The 14807-nt window shown below is 42.5% G+C and overlaps 1 protein-coding gene across 1 annotated transcript in view; it reads left to right on the top strand.

Annotated features, from left to right (window-relative positions):
• The first annotated feature begins 1800 nt into the window (after positions 1–1800).
• neto1l (neuropilin (NRP) and tolloid (TLL)-like 1, like) overlaps positions 1801–14807 on the top strand; it is a 93903-nt gene continuing 80896 nt past the window's right edge. Inside the window, exons 1-4 of the mRNA XM_048266100.1 lie at positions 1801–2837; positions 3518–3568; positions 3832–3966; positions 5144–5392. Coding sequence (XP_048122057.1) covers positions 2810–2837; positions 3518–3568; positions 3832–3966; positions 5144–5392 — 463 coding nt within the window. The 5' untranslated portion in view covers positions 1801–2809. The remainder of the gene's footprint in view (positions 2838–3517; positions 3569–3831; positions 3967–5143; positions 5393–14807) is intronic.

Genomic DNA, 14807 nt, shown 5'->3' with positions numbered 1-14807 from the left:
ATGTGTATTGCCATTTCAACATAAACAAACGCTCAGTCTCTCTATCTCTCACTTTTTTTTTTTTTTTGTTTATTTTGTGGAGCAATAACAGCACAGCCCATCAGCAGCATTGGGCATGTGAGTTCTCAAAGTCATTTCAGCAGGGCCACGCGATACATTATCGCAGAGGAGAGAGGGGAGAGGAGAGCAGTGTCCTATTAACGGCCCTGTATCATCCACAGCTGCTGAGTGAGAGGACAACCAGGGCAGTGTGTACCTTCCAGTGTGATTCATTCAACATTTACACCCCCTCCCCAGATGACGACTAATTGTGGGACAAGATGTGGGGGCGGGCTACGTCAGTCACACCCTAACCCCCCCACACACACACACACACACACACACCACCACCACCCGATGTACTTATAGTCTATATACATGCAATGTGCACAGATGTGGCTGTGTCTGTGTGTGAGTGAGAGTGTGTGTGTGAATGCTAATCCCCCGGTGTTTAGCATGCGTGAAGGGTAGCCGCAGCCGAAGACAAGATGAAGCTCCAGCAATCTACGCTTGTCTCTTCTCCCCCTTCAATATGGAAAGCGTCCAGTGACTGCCAAGAGCGTTTTACTGTAGGCCTGCCCGCCCAGCCACCGGCTCTTCGTCCCTGAGTCACTTTCATCAGCTGTGTCATCAACTGTGACGATGACTAAACAGCTCTGAGATGGACTTGGAGGTGGCGAAGATTAAACACCTGAGACCGAATGAACATCTCTCATTCAGGCAACAAGCTACAGGGCCCACGGCACGGACATTTCTAAATTGAGTTCTGGCTCTTTCCAATCCACCGTGAGAATCAAGAGTGTGACACCACTAGTTATAATATAATGTGAGGTGTGTGTGTGTGTATATTTGCTTGTATGTGAGCAAGCACATTGGAAGAGGAAGAGGAAGCAACAGTGTGCATGTGTACATGAACATTTGACAGTAAATTATCTGTGTGTGTGTGTGTGTGAGAGAGAGAGAGCACACATGTATGTGTGTACGTGTGTACTGTCCATGTATGTGTGTCTGTGTTTGAACTCAACATGGCAGAAGTCATCACTGATTCAGCACTTTCCTGGAAGAAATTTCATTTTGCAGCCACCACTTGTTCCATTACCACAGCAACCGTGTTCGCTCTTTAATGCATATAGGGACCCAGCAGGGTATTAGCCTTATACCGGCAATCCGAGCCCATCAAGAGCTCACTGTGTTGGAGTGGGGGAGGTGCATCACTGCGAAGAATGTGAGATCTTTGTGTGTGTCTCTCTCTCTCTCTGTGTGTGTGTGTGTGTGTATTTCTAAGGTGAAGCTGAAGTAAATATAAGTCTTCATATCATAGATAAAACAGAACGCATGAGTTCTGATGGCATGAGTTCAGATGGCATGAGTCATGACTGAGAAAATTCATTCAGGTTGAAGATGAATCCATTCATTTTTTTCACAAGTGAAAAAAAAAACACATATGTATACTCCTGAACCTGTAAAAGCAGCGCATGAATTCGAACAATATCAAAATAGTGTAGGTTTAATGAAAGTATAGAGTATAACAGCAAAACTAATGTTTTTTTAGTGATGCAGTGGAAGTAGTCAATTATTTCTATGCGCCACTACGACGTATGGATAAGTGATGAATGAAGTTACCACTCAATCCGCGGATATAACGCGATGATTGATTCGGAAGGTAATGGGTGGGTGACTGACGTGACCCCGGAGCCGCTGAATGAATATACTGTATCTTCATGCTACACTACTTTCTATTCCAGCTCCATTCCCCGCCATGTTAGCAAACTGCAGACTGCCCTCGTCAAGTCCACGCTGCAGGTGCTAGATCTTAGTGCGCCTGATCGCCAGGCGTCTCCTGACATCTATCTCCTTTGCGTGCTTTCTTACATTTCCTCACCGAGTGCGTTTTCTGCTTACCTTTTACATTTTGCTGTTCTGCCGCCGTCTGAGGTGCTGGATCCCGCAGTCTGCCTGGCTTTGCAGTACCTCTTAAAGCAACATCCTACTTTTTCCACTATTTCATCGCGGTACATCGTTTCTGATGGATAAGACATTTCTGTCATGATTTTTTGTGGTTGCTAAGCACCATGTCGTAGTATTGTGGCAGTTATGGCAACTCTTAGGATTAGAGAATTATTTAAGGACCAACTACTGCCAGGAAGCAATCATTTGTATTAACTCTTTGTTGAAGAGGCTAATAACGAACTAACCAGAGGAGCCTTTATTTCCCACCTCTTATGCCCAGGGATGCAGAAATAATGAGATAAACAAAATATTATTTTCACGAGTTTTGTTATCGAAGTTGGGTTCAAACAAATGAAACAACAGAGACAATGTTCTGGTAATGGATCTACGACGGTCTTGTGGATTTTCCGTGAGAATGGATTGAAGAAGACTTGAGATATTCCTTCTTTATGAATCTTTTCATCGTAAGATTGCAAACGTGGAGCGTTTAGAAAGAGCTGATGACGGACCGATTAAACCTTACTGTGCATCAAAAGCACCAAAGGGTATTGGAAACGTTTGGATGGAAATCAGGCAAATGTTTAGACCTGTTTTTGGTTTTGTATGAAACTGGTGATTAGTAGTTGCTGTCGTCTATGGGATTTGTATATTTGTCAATCAACAATTGTAAGAAAAAATGGAAAATTTTCTCTGGGTTGTACGCCAGGCGATTGGTCTATGCATTTTGTAATCCTCAGATATATCGATAAATTCCACTTGAAGTATTCCTTTATCTAAATGGAATTAGTTCAGATTGAAGCCCCTTGTAAAAGGAACAGACATGGTACATGGGCATATTTTCCTTTACGGTAAGTCATTTCATTAATTCTGCATAGGCTACTTCATACTACAAATATTTCGAGGTTTAAGTTGCTCTCCGCTTCCCCTCGTCCACCTCGTAATGAGAAGAGCTTTGACTGATAAAATATCACATTTGAAATGCCGAGCGCAATGCCCTTTTAAAATGATGCGTGGAGTGTACTTTTAGTATTATCCATATTTTGTTGTTTTAGAAACCAATGTGTTGCACTTTCAATAAAACCTAATGCGTAAGATATGGGTAAGATGGGCACTGGCCAGGAAGCATGTGACAGTTACTCTTCCAGTTATGAAACTTATTATTCCTCATCCTTATAGTGTGCTGATTTGGTGTAATGAAGAGGTACATTTACATTCTTAAAGCATCAGTGGGAAGCTTCGACCTGTGTATACTTGAACTATTCAGAACCGACACTGATTAATGTTGTCATGTGAACTGATTGCTGGCAATTTGCAGCCTACACATGTCTGAACTGTTGAAGGAGTTTCAAAGAGAATAGGGAAATTATTACAGCTGGATGCATCATACTTGTAATGAGTGACAGAGAACTTTCAGTGAGCTGCTCTGTAGTGTCACATTTCTTTAAGTTATATATCTAGCACAGCCTGTCCTGGTTATACACAAATTTCTCAGAAGTTAAACCATTTGGATCACTGTCTCTTATTACAGTTGCAAGTCTTCTAATGCTTGGGTTGTCTGGGACAACAAAGAAAGAAGCAGGTAATGTAATCACACACACACACACACACACACACACACACACACACACACACACACAGACACACACACACACACACACACACACACACACACACACACACTACACACACACACACACACACACACACACACACACACACACACACACACACACACACACACACACACACACACACACACACACACACACACACACACACACACACACTGTATCCACGTTCTTGCTTGATATTCAAGATGTTTCCTTTTGCTGTCTCCTATAGTGAAAAACAACTCAGGAGTGCAGCCAGCAGGACAGTGTGGGACCTGGGTGAAAGAAGCAGAAGGGGGGCTGTTCACCTCTCCCAATTACCCCAACAAATACCCCCCAGAGAGAGAGTGCATCTACATCATCGAAGGTACGTGCCCATCACAGAGGTCATCCTCCACAGGGTCACTTAAAGAGAGCAGTGGGATCTGATGAATGGTTTATCCTCAAGGACCTTATTTGCAGTCCTAGCTGAATAAAGTATATCTTCTTTGAACACAGAACAGGAGAGGAGTTTTGAACATTGTAACAAAACATGTCGTTCCGTAACATTCGACAATTCAACTCAAAAAATTCTAAAATTCCAATTTCCACGACACTAAACTACAAACTACAAGCTCCTCAGCTACTACCTCAGAATACCTGCAAAACGGCAGATAATTGGATTCGGATAGTACTGTTACGTCATCTGTCAGAGACCGATTTAAAGAACTCAGATATTTTTTAGAACGTTCATTTTCCAACATTCTCATCTCACACCAGTGTAACCTGCTACATAGGGCCGTATGCTGTGTAGAGGTTTCTGAGATCTAAATTGCAACCGGTAGAGGCCCAGCATGTTCTTCACGATAGTGGGACAGCTGTAGCCAAGACCAGCAAAACCTACATCAGGGATACAAGGGGCCTGGTTCCTGTAATGAAGGACCTTTTCATCCACTGTCACCCAGCACTCAATAAGCACGGATAGAGCTTTGTGATATCACCAGATGGACATTAAATCACACTAAAAGTTGTGTTGATTTGTTTTAATGACTGTCATTTCAGGGATTTAGTTACAGATTTGCATAGTTAAATGATGGTGCTTTCCACACCACATAATAAACAGCCAGGTTATTTTAAAGGGGAGCCATGAACAGTCGCTGGTCAAACAACCATGTCTGCAGATGCAGTATTTTCTGCAACATTCTCCTAAAGTCACATGTTTTCGGAACTGAAATGTTTCTTAATAGACAGAATATAATAAGACTGAATAAAAATGTAATGCACTGATATCTAAACATTGTGAAACATAATGCTTAAAACAGAGAATAAGCAATGTTAACATGCTGGGTTGTTAATTGTTTATGTAAAGATATTAATTGCAGGCCTGATATTGTGTGATGATGTTAATGGTTGAAACTTGTCTTTCTTAAGAGATTTTCTTGTCTAAATAGCTTGTATACTATGTATTTTAATATCCATCTCAATAATACTAATGAGCATGGTTTGTTTTACATACAACTGCACTTACGTGTTTTCCCCTTCGCTTGTTTTCTCTGTTTTTGTAGCTCCCCCAAGACAATGTATTGATCTTTTCTTTGATGAAAAGTATTCAATAGAGCCTTCGTGGGAATGTAAATTTGACCATATTGAAGTACGAGATGGGCCATTTGGCTTTTCTCCAATAATTGGACGTTACTGTGGCCAGCAAAGCCCGTTGTATATCAGGTCCAGTGGCCGGTACCTTTGGATAAAATTTGTGACCGATGGTGAATTAGAAGCCATGGGATTCTCAGCGAGCTACAACTTCACCGCAGGTAACACATACATTTTTATTCTCCCTTATCAATCTCTGTCATTGATTGCTGTCTTTAGGCTGCAGACTCACGCTTGTGCAGACTCATAATTTATTGTTTTGTTAGGTTTATGGTCGAAGCCTTTCCCTGCCAAATCCTTAGACATACACGTCATACATAACAGCATATGTCTAGCAGGCTTGGCTAGATGGATTTATATCCTATTCATCATGTTGTATTTTAGTCCAAAAACATCTTTCTTTCTTGTCTGTTCTTATATCCAATGGACTACTGTAAAATCAGGTTATATCTGGATAAAAACCATGTGTTCAAATGACTCATCCATGTTCCTGTTCCTGGAATGTCATGATTCAGATGATGTTAAGTGGTGAAGTCTTGTTGAAGTTATTAAGTCAGTCATGTCTCTGGCGGTGTGAATTTGATGCCAGAGGGCGAGGTTTTTCGTGGTAATAGATTTTTACAGATCATTGTAACGAGTGTGAAGTTTACTGACATTGCCGAGACTAGCTAATCGGAATTGTTAAACACAATCAGCCCAATTACGGTGCCGTCCGAGGGCCTGCCATAGCTCATTTGCATCCCATCCTGGCTGTTGTCCCATTGCGCGTGTGAGAGGACTCTATTCTCAAACATGATTTGAAATCGATTTCCTTCAGTGCATCCTGCCCTTACTCTGTCTAATGTCTCTGTTAGCTCTCATAATAGTTCATATACATGGACGCAGATGAAACACCAATAAATAGACGTGGATCCCAATCTACACAAAATAATTGCCAAAACATGCTAATACAAGCTGATGATCAGTTTGTATTAGCATGTGCATGTCAAATAATGCTCTTGTTAGACATTTTTGATGTATGACAAAAATTGATTGAAGAGGATAAAAGAAAGACAGTGAATTGCACTGAAGATCCCAGGGATAATAATGGCTTATTAATGGAATATTGAGCACCGGCTGATTTTCTGTGTTAATTGTATATGTTGGAGCAACACAAGAGAGGGCTTGCGGAGAGAATGTAATTCTAGCGATCAGACATCAGAGTGGCCAAGGTCTAAGGTTGCTTTCACAAATGCAGAATCTTCATGAGAAACTTCTGCCAAAGCTGGCGGAACCAGTGAGGAACTGCTCAGTATGTGCGGCCGACCCCTTCCATATTGAAACCCAAGTCTGATAAGGAGTATCTGTGGCATGTGATTTGCATAATTAAGGAGATTAAAGTGCCGAATTCACTTGACTCGATGCTCCAAAAAATCTCGGGAAGGACGTCTGCTTTGGTGGAGGCACAGGGAAACACATGCCCGTGCAGATGGTGCAGCAGATGAATGAGAAACAGGGCCGTGGAAGAACATCAATTAGTCCAGATGAAGAGGACCTCCTAAACCTTCCACATTCCATCCACACGTTATATATATAATTGGGGACTTCAGTCAGGTCTGGTTTGATGGAATGATGTTCTAGTCATCATTTTGCATTTCAGTGAAGAACAAAAAAACATGTCCATATGGCATCCAGTCAGGCCTTCTGTTGCCTGCACTTGTCAGACATAGCAGTTCACAGACAGTCATCATAAAAATGCTCACAGAGAGTGAATAAGGCAGCGCTGGGGTGTGAGTTTAGTGTTCGTGTTGACGATTGTGCATATTTCCTCAGAGTAATTTGCAGCCCCGATGGCAAATGAATCAGAGAGAGAGAGAGAGAGAGAAAGAAAGAGTTGGATAGCAGGATGCTGCTGAGATACATGAGTCATTTTTACAGTTGACTCAAGGTACCGCCACCAGCTTAATCTGTTTCCTGTTTAGTGCAGGCAAACAAATCAAAAGACTTCTCAGTGACAGAAAATGTACCCCCCGAACTGTTGCCAGCACTTCTATGAATCAGCAGGTCACGTGACCCCCACCCCCACCCCCCCTCCTCCTCCTCCTCCTCATAACGAAGGGTTGGTGAAAGGAACGTCGGGGAGGAAAAAAGGGCCCTCGGTCGTCGGCGGCACTTGGAGTGAAATATGACTCGGCTGCCTGCGTAGCCACCAAGCGTCGTAAATCCGGCGCATTGCCCGTGAGCAGTCGCGGCACCCTTGTTTGCTCACTGTTACTGCCCGGCTGTCATCAGCACCACTGTCCCGGCCACTGGACCCCGTCATGAATCTCCGGGCGCGTGTTGCTATAAGCGGCAACGGGCCTTACGTAACAGGATGGGGCGGGCGTGGTGTGTGTGTGTGTGTGTGTGTGTGTGTGTGTGTGTGTGTGTGTGAGGGTGATGTGGTGCAGGACCCAGAGAGGTGAGGGACATGATGATGGTGACTGGCCTGTCACGCCGAGCCTTCCAGCGCTCACACCTGTCTCCTTACACCAGCACCTCTGCTCCAAATGCACTCGCTCCCCTCACACACACACACACACACACACACATACACGCACACACACACACACACACAAACATACACAGATATGCACACACAAACATACATTCGCACACTTCCTCTAACATTCACACAGTTGCTTGTACCAAACTTCTCTCTCTCTCTCTCTCTTTCTGTGCTCACACACACTCTCTCCACTCCCACAGATAAAGTGGTGATCGGTGACAACATCTAACCAGGCTAAACAAAGGCGAAGAACAAGCAAAAAAACAGTACTTCTGTTCCCTTCACGCTGGCTTGCACTGTTGCCTGGCCAGCTGTTTGAGGGGCCATTCCTGTGTAAATAGACAGGGAAGTACAGTTATAGAGTCAGTGCTGCCCTGATGCAGTGGCCATTTAATAGTCTTGTTTCGTGGCGAGAGAAAAGCCTCCTGTGCCTGTTTCAGCTGCTCAACTGCTTTGGAGAATCAGGAGAATAAAAACACCCCTGTGAAGACACCTGGGCAGAGAGAGAGAGAGTAAGAGAGAGAGAGAGAGAGATAGAGAGAGAGATGGGGCTCTGTGAGAGTTGTTAACAAATACAGAGAATCACAGGGGATGCTGATGCTATCTGATACACAAGCACGGAAGTGTGGCGAATGGGACTCAGAAACCTGCTTTAGATTGTTCAAAAGGTCACTCAGTTTCACAGATCCCCTAAGGTATTCATTTGTAAGCTTGACTCATACAGCTAGATATTTACTAGAGGCAACGGATCATTGTTGATCCGGGATTCGTACGAACCACCCCCGATGGTTTGACATGCAGATGAACCACATGTTGGTTGCAAAGTTTAAAGACATTTTTACATTTATTTAGCTTAGTTGAAAAACAGTGCTATTGTCACTGTTAGAATATAGAATATCTTTATTTGTCATTGTCACAGGTACAATGAAATTGTACTTAGTAATAATTCCCCACATCTGGATGTAGAGTTGCAGTGAAAAGGGAAAGAGAAAGCAGTTCACATGTTAAAAGCATATTACAGTCACTGTCATGGCTACGTTACTGGAGAACTGTAGTGAAATTGGATTCATGTTTGATAGCCTATTCAGTTCATCGCTAGGCTATTCGATTGTGACTTTTTGTAGGTTTGAACATGGCAAAGCATTCCATCTTAATAATATGGTCCAGTTCATGAAATCATGGAATGTATACTATAAGTTAAGGACAACAAAAGTAGTCATCCCTATCGTTTTTCAGCCGAAAACAGCCTCACAATATCAGCCACTACATTCTGTGGAAGGATCCGTCTGCAAATTACACATTTTATAATACTTTAATGTCAAACACAAACTTACAAGCTAAAGGTGGGTGAATGTAATTACAGCTTTAGCTGTATTTGTATGCGTAACCTGGTATGCATTTGGTTCAAAGGGCTTCAAAGGAGTATGAACTTTAGTCACAAAGTCCTGAATCCCTACATGACTACAAGTAACCATCAAATGGAATATTTTTGTGGAACACTAGGCATACTAATCATGGTAGTGGAGCTTGCGGAACCATGCTGTTTGCATAGGATACCACACTATTTCAGCCAGTAATAAAAAATAGACTCTAAAATACTAGAATAATAGAATACTAAAAAAAATATATATATATATATATATATATATATATATATATATATATATATATATATATATATAGTATACACACAGTGGGGTGCATACGTATTTGAACCCATGCTAAAGTTGACTAAAAGAGGAATATTTTATTTTTTTGGAAATTGATCTTAATGCCTTAATGTAAGTAAAAAATTTGGAAATATCCAACCTTTAAGGACACCAATTTTCTTTGTGAATGAATAATGTATCATAAATAAATAAATGTTCTTCCTTAAAACACAGGGGTACACACTCAAAGCTTATAGCAATGTGATCAAATACTGCAATGCAACACACTTTTCAGTTTGTACCATATGCACAAAGAACTGTATGTACACTCATTTATTATAGTTGAGAGAAGACTTTGACTGAGTGAGGCCATTTACATTTAACCTCTCATTTGTGGATTGGTAAGTATTGGATTTAGAGCTTTCTAATGGTATTTGAAATTGAGACTGGAATGAAATATAGGGCCTTATCTGGTCACAATATGCGGCTATTCCATAATATTGAACCAGAAGAGGATCTGTGAGAAAATTGAAAATTGAGCCATTGCAAGGAACCTTTGCAGTTTTAGGGGAGCTCTATATTAATGGCTGTGCATTGATTGCATGAACTGAAGCATCCTCAGAGACTTCCCCGACTTTGCACAGAGCCACAGGGATAAGACCAGGAAGAGAGAGGTCTAAAGACTTTGGTACCTGACATTTCAGGGTCTTAGAAGTTTTACATGTAATAAATAGCCAGAGTTGGAGTTGGCGACATTCTGAAGTTTGGCAGAGGCTCATGTAATCAGTCTCTATTATTTCAAGATGGCTGAACACCACAGGGCAGGGCCCTTGTTAATTTTAGATGGGAAATGGCTCTCTGCAGTTCTGATAAACAGACATGTGAATACAGGCGCTGGACCGTGATGTAGCCTAATTTTGCTTCTCGGGAGACTCAGAGTGGCTTTTGGTGCATACATTACTTACTCTCAGCAACAGCAACGAAGCAAGGCATTTGATGTCACTGTTTGGTTAGTCTAAATTGAATTTAAATTTAAGTTGTGTCAAGCAAGTGTGCACATGCCCATCACATTCATTGAAAGACATTAGTAAAATGTCAGTATGTATCAAATAGCCATGTTTGACATTGGTCTGCCATTCCCTTCAGTCGGCACTAAGTGAAGAGAACCTCAGTGTTTGCTTAACTGTTCATTGAGCCAAGTTGAGTTGACATTTCACCGATTTTGCTCCACTGGCAGCTCCTGGATTTAGTAAGCGAACTGAACCTACACCCTTGAGGGAGTGGAATATGGATGGTCAGTTTCACTTCACCTCTGGGACCCTTATGGCCTCAAAGCAGTGCAGCAGGTGTAGTCAGAGACAAAATTGGCAAAAAAGTTAAAAACACAGTTTCAACTCAGAGTATTCCTTCAACAGAGTCTGACTCAGAACTGTGTGTGTGTGTGTGTGTGTGTGTGTGTGTGTGTGTGTGTGTGTGTGTGTGTGTGTGTGTGTGTGTGACGTCTCTCTGCAGGGTGTGTGTAACTTGCAGTCTCTCTCAAGCTGGGTCTATTTATCCACATAAACGTTATCAGCATTGCCCTTATGGGTCTCGTCGGAGGGCTATCAATATAAACCACATGTGTTTGCCCTGCTGTTCGGAATCGACTTAATGCCTCTCTCATGCGTCTGCGTGTGTGGTTAAAGGTGATTTCATTACTCGCCAGTGCGTGAAGTGAGACTTACACACTTGTGTGTCTTCTCTGTATAGTCTGTCTGTCAGTCAGTCACTCGCCTCAGACAGTGGAGGTGGTGGCAAGTCTGACTGCGCTTGTTCAGATTCACTATGGAAGCGCTCAGTGATAAATCCGGTTTTATGCCTCCTCTTTGTGATGGGGAGAATAAATAACACTCTGGGTGAGTCTGAATGAGGAGGGCCAAAATAAATGCTAGACTAGCGTGACAAAAAAAAAAAAAAAAAAAAAAGCTCAGGGCAGTGTGAGCATGGCTTTCGATTTTGCAGAGAGGGGTGTCTGTCTTCAAAATGTAACACAGACCAAAGAGTTGTGTCTGAATTACTAGTACTGTGGAAATCACAGTGGAAGTTGCTGTCAACTGAAAGGGATAGTGCAGTCTTACTTGGGTTTTTAAAAGGAACTAGAGAGATGCTAGCATGTATTAACCCATTGGCCGATCCATTAAAATGTCCTCTAGAACACTGAGATCAGCCATGATACATTTAAAGTCTTGCTTATGTGTGTGTTTTTGTTACCTAAAGGCTGGAGTCTCTTGCACACATACTGTGTGCCTACAGCACTCCTTCTCTCTCTCTCTCTCTCTCTCTCTCTCTCTTTTCTTCTTTTCTGGTCATGAAAAATGCAGGTGTTCCACACAGCACAGAGTTATGTAGAGGTGTAATCTAATCATCTAATGTAATGCTATCAGTCTAAGATGTTTTGGCACCAGCCGAAGCTGCCAAGGTTGAGAAAGGAATACTTGCTCTCGGATTTCTGGCTGTTTGTCTCCCGGCAACTATTTTTGTCTTTGCATCATTTGCAGGGAAGCAGCGAAGCAGGTGCAGTCTAGACAGTGAAATGGACCATTGAATTGGTTAAAGGAGAAAAAAAGAAAGAAAGAAAGAAAGGCAGGGGATGGAGGGAGGGGGTAGAACGAGAAGAGGACTTTGATTTTTTTTTTTGTAAAAACCTTTATTCAAAATACATTGCAAATCAAATCAGTCCATGTGTACAGTTCAAAAGTCTTCTGTGGTCATTTGTTGTGAAAGAACTCCCTTGCAAATGCCATTACTCCCTAAATAAGCACAGGGTGGAGCGAGAGAGAGACAGAGAATCTTTTAATTTATTTTATGGCCCTTCAGAATGTTGCAATAAGTTCCATTAACATGAACAAACCTGCCTACTGGTCAGAGGTCTGATAATTCTGTATAATGATCGCAGCCAATGGCAACAGGTTTTGTGCTACTGATTCAAGTCTTTCATATCATTCCGCAAGTAGTCTGTTCACTTGTAATGGAACTTCATTGAAAGTCAAATTCAGCAAGTAATCCGTTGCCATGCGACACATCTGAAACTTTCAAGTTCAATTTGTGGAGTAAACTATTTGTTTCTTGGCAGAAGCCAGGAAAGGGGTAACAAGATAATTTAAAAGACACATTGTGTGAAGGTTCTTTTCTCGTTCTGGAGCCATATAAGAGCTATATAAGCGGGATACTGTAATGTCTGCTGGTTATTGTCAGAAAAGAAGTCCCTTCAGTGTCATGTCCCGTTCTAATGGTTACAGAACTTGAGCAAAACTTTTTGAGATGGCATAAAAAGCAAAATGACCACGAAGGGTGAATTTAAAGTATTTATTTACAAAAAATAGAATAGCAAAATAAAAATGAATCAGGAAATAAGACAAAGTCAAAACACAAGGCCAAACACAAGGCCTCAAACACAGCCTCAAACTCAAGCAAGCCTTTAAATTGAAGTTGAATTGAATTGAAAATTGAATTGAGAAAGCGACAGACAGAGAGGGACAGGGAACAACAATGCTTCACTTATAATGTGGACAAACCCCATCATCCACTCCAATGGCCTGTGCTGATTTTTATTTCTTTTTATGTGCAGGTCCTGTCCTGCCTGTGTGTGTGTGTGTGTGTGTGTGTGTGTGTGTGTGTGTGTGTGTGTGTGTGTGTGTGTGTGTGTGTGTGTGTGTGTGTGTGTGTGTGTGTATGTATGTGTGTGTGTGTGTGTGTGTGTGTGTGTGTGTGTGTGTGTGTGTGTGTGTGTGTGTGTGTGCATGTATGTGTGTGTGTGTGTGTGTGTGTGTGTGTGTGTGTGTGTGTATGAAGTGTCTCAAGCTACAACAGCAACCGACTCAGATTTAGCAATGAAGCTTTGCATATGCTTATGTAATAATCAATGTGGAGATAGAGAGAGGAAGGATAGCAGGACAGTATACTGTAGGATGCCAGAAACAGAGGATGAGAGGTCAACTGCTCTAGTTCCCTGCGTAGCGCCAGGCAAGCTTGCCAGTGGTGAGCGCACTCAGTTCAGTCTTATCAGCAGCAGCCTCTCACTTCCTCTGAGAGACCAGCGTGTCTTTATCACTGCACTTACTTAAAGAATTTTCTCAGAGGAATTTCATTTGTGTTCCAGCTTGTTTTCTACCACCCTACACACACATACACACAGACACACACACATAAGTGCACACCTACACAATTCCAGCCCCGGCACTCACGTACACACAAACACACCAATTACATTTCCCGAATCAATCTGCTAGCCTTGGAACAGGAACCCCTTTCAGGTACTTGGCTTTCTTTCGTTCTTTTTTCCCTTTCTTCCTTTCTTTCAGCGTAGAGCTATAGGGGACTCCGCTGAAAGCCAATCTCCTCGCCTCACCTCACCTTGTTTTCGCTGCGCCTCTTCTGCCATCAGTGGCTGGGTCTGAATTGCACACGGCGATGCGCGCTTGGAAGGTCTCCTGCTTCGCCTGACGCGTGTCCTTGTTCTCCGACTCTGCTCTGTCGCCTGGCTGCATGTACGGCGGAAAAAGGCACGCGTCGCTACAAGCCTCTTCTTCTTTTTTTTTGAAGAGAACGCCTTGTCCTGCAAACCCGTCCTACGCTGTTTTGGGGGGTAATAGCTTTGCCTGTGGGGGTCTGCACTATTACCCTCCTCCTGTGATGGAGCGTTTGCCGCCACGCTGCGAGACAGTCTTAAGTCATTACACTGTACAAAGGCAGCAGTTACAGGCACCTGTACTTCCCCTCTCCGAAACCCCCTCACGTAACCGCTCAAATAAGCATCAACGACTCACACATGCTCACAACTCACAAGAAGTTAGTCTGTGCTACTCCCCCGCAACTGCTTAATCAGTTCTTCGGAGTGCTTGTTTCTATCCTTATCACTTTGAGTGGCACGTCTCTAATGAGCGCCATGTCATAATTGATTTAATTAAGGCAAGGCCGCCTCTGTCCCTAAGTGAAGTGTGAGGTTTGCAGTGTCGTGTCTCTGCCTAGTGGATGTTTTCAGTCGGCTTCACACTGCTAAATCTCCTTTGCGGTTTAAATACTGTGCATCTGCATTAATGCGGATTTCCTACATGGAAGATGGTATTTGCTTAACCCCTATGTGTTGTGCGAAGCTCTATCATGGCCATAGGTTATTATATAGATTAGTGAAGTCTCCATGTCAATGCGTGACAAATGCTGGCATAAGGATATTGTACAATGGATCACTTCTTTTATCACTGGAGTAATGCATTCGCTGCGCACAAGGTCATGTCATCTTGAAGCAAATCATATTTAAAAGCTGCATTTGGAATGAAGAGAAAAGTCAGAAAGAGATTATATGTAAAAAGTGTACAGTAAAATCCGACAACAATAGCCTGATCCGGATTAAAGGACAGCTTC

Source organism: Alosa alosa, chromosome 16 (assembly GCF_017589495.1).
Source record: "Alosa alosa isolate M-15738 ecotype Scorff River chromosome 16, AALO_Geno_1.1, whole genome shotgun sequence".
NCBI classification, from domain to species: Eukaryota; Metazoa; Chordata; class Actinopteri; order Clupeiformes; family Clupeidae; genus Alosa; species Alosa alosa.
This window is presented reverse-complemented; position numbering and strand designations above follow the sequence as displayed.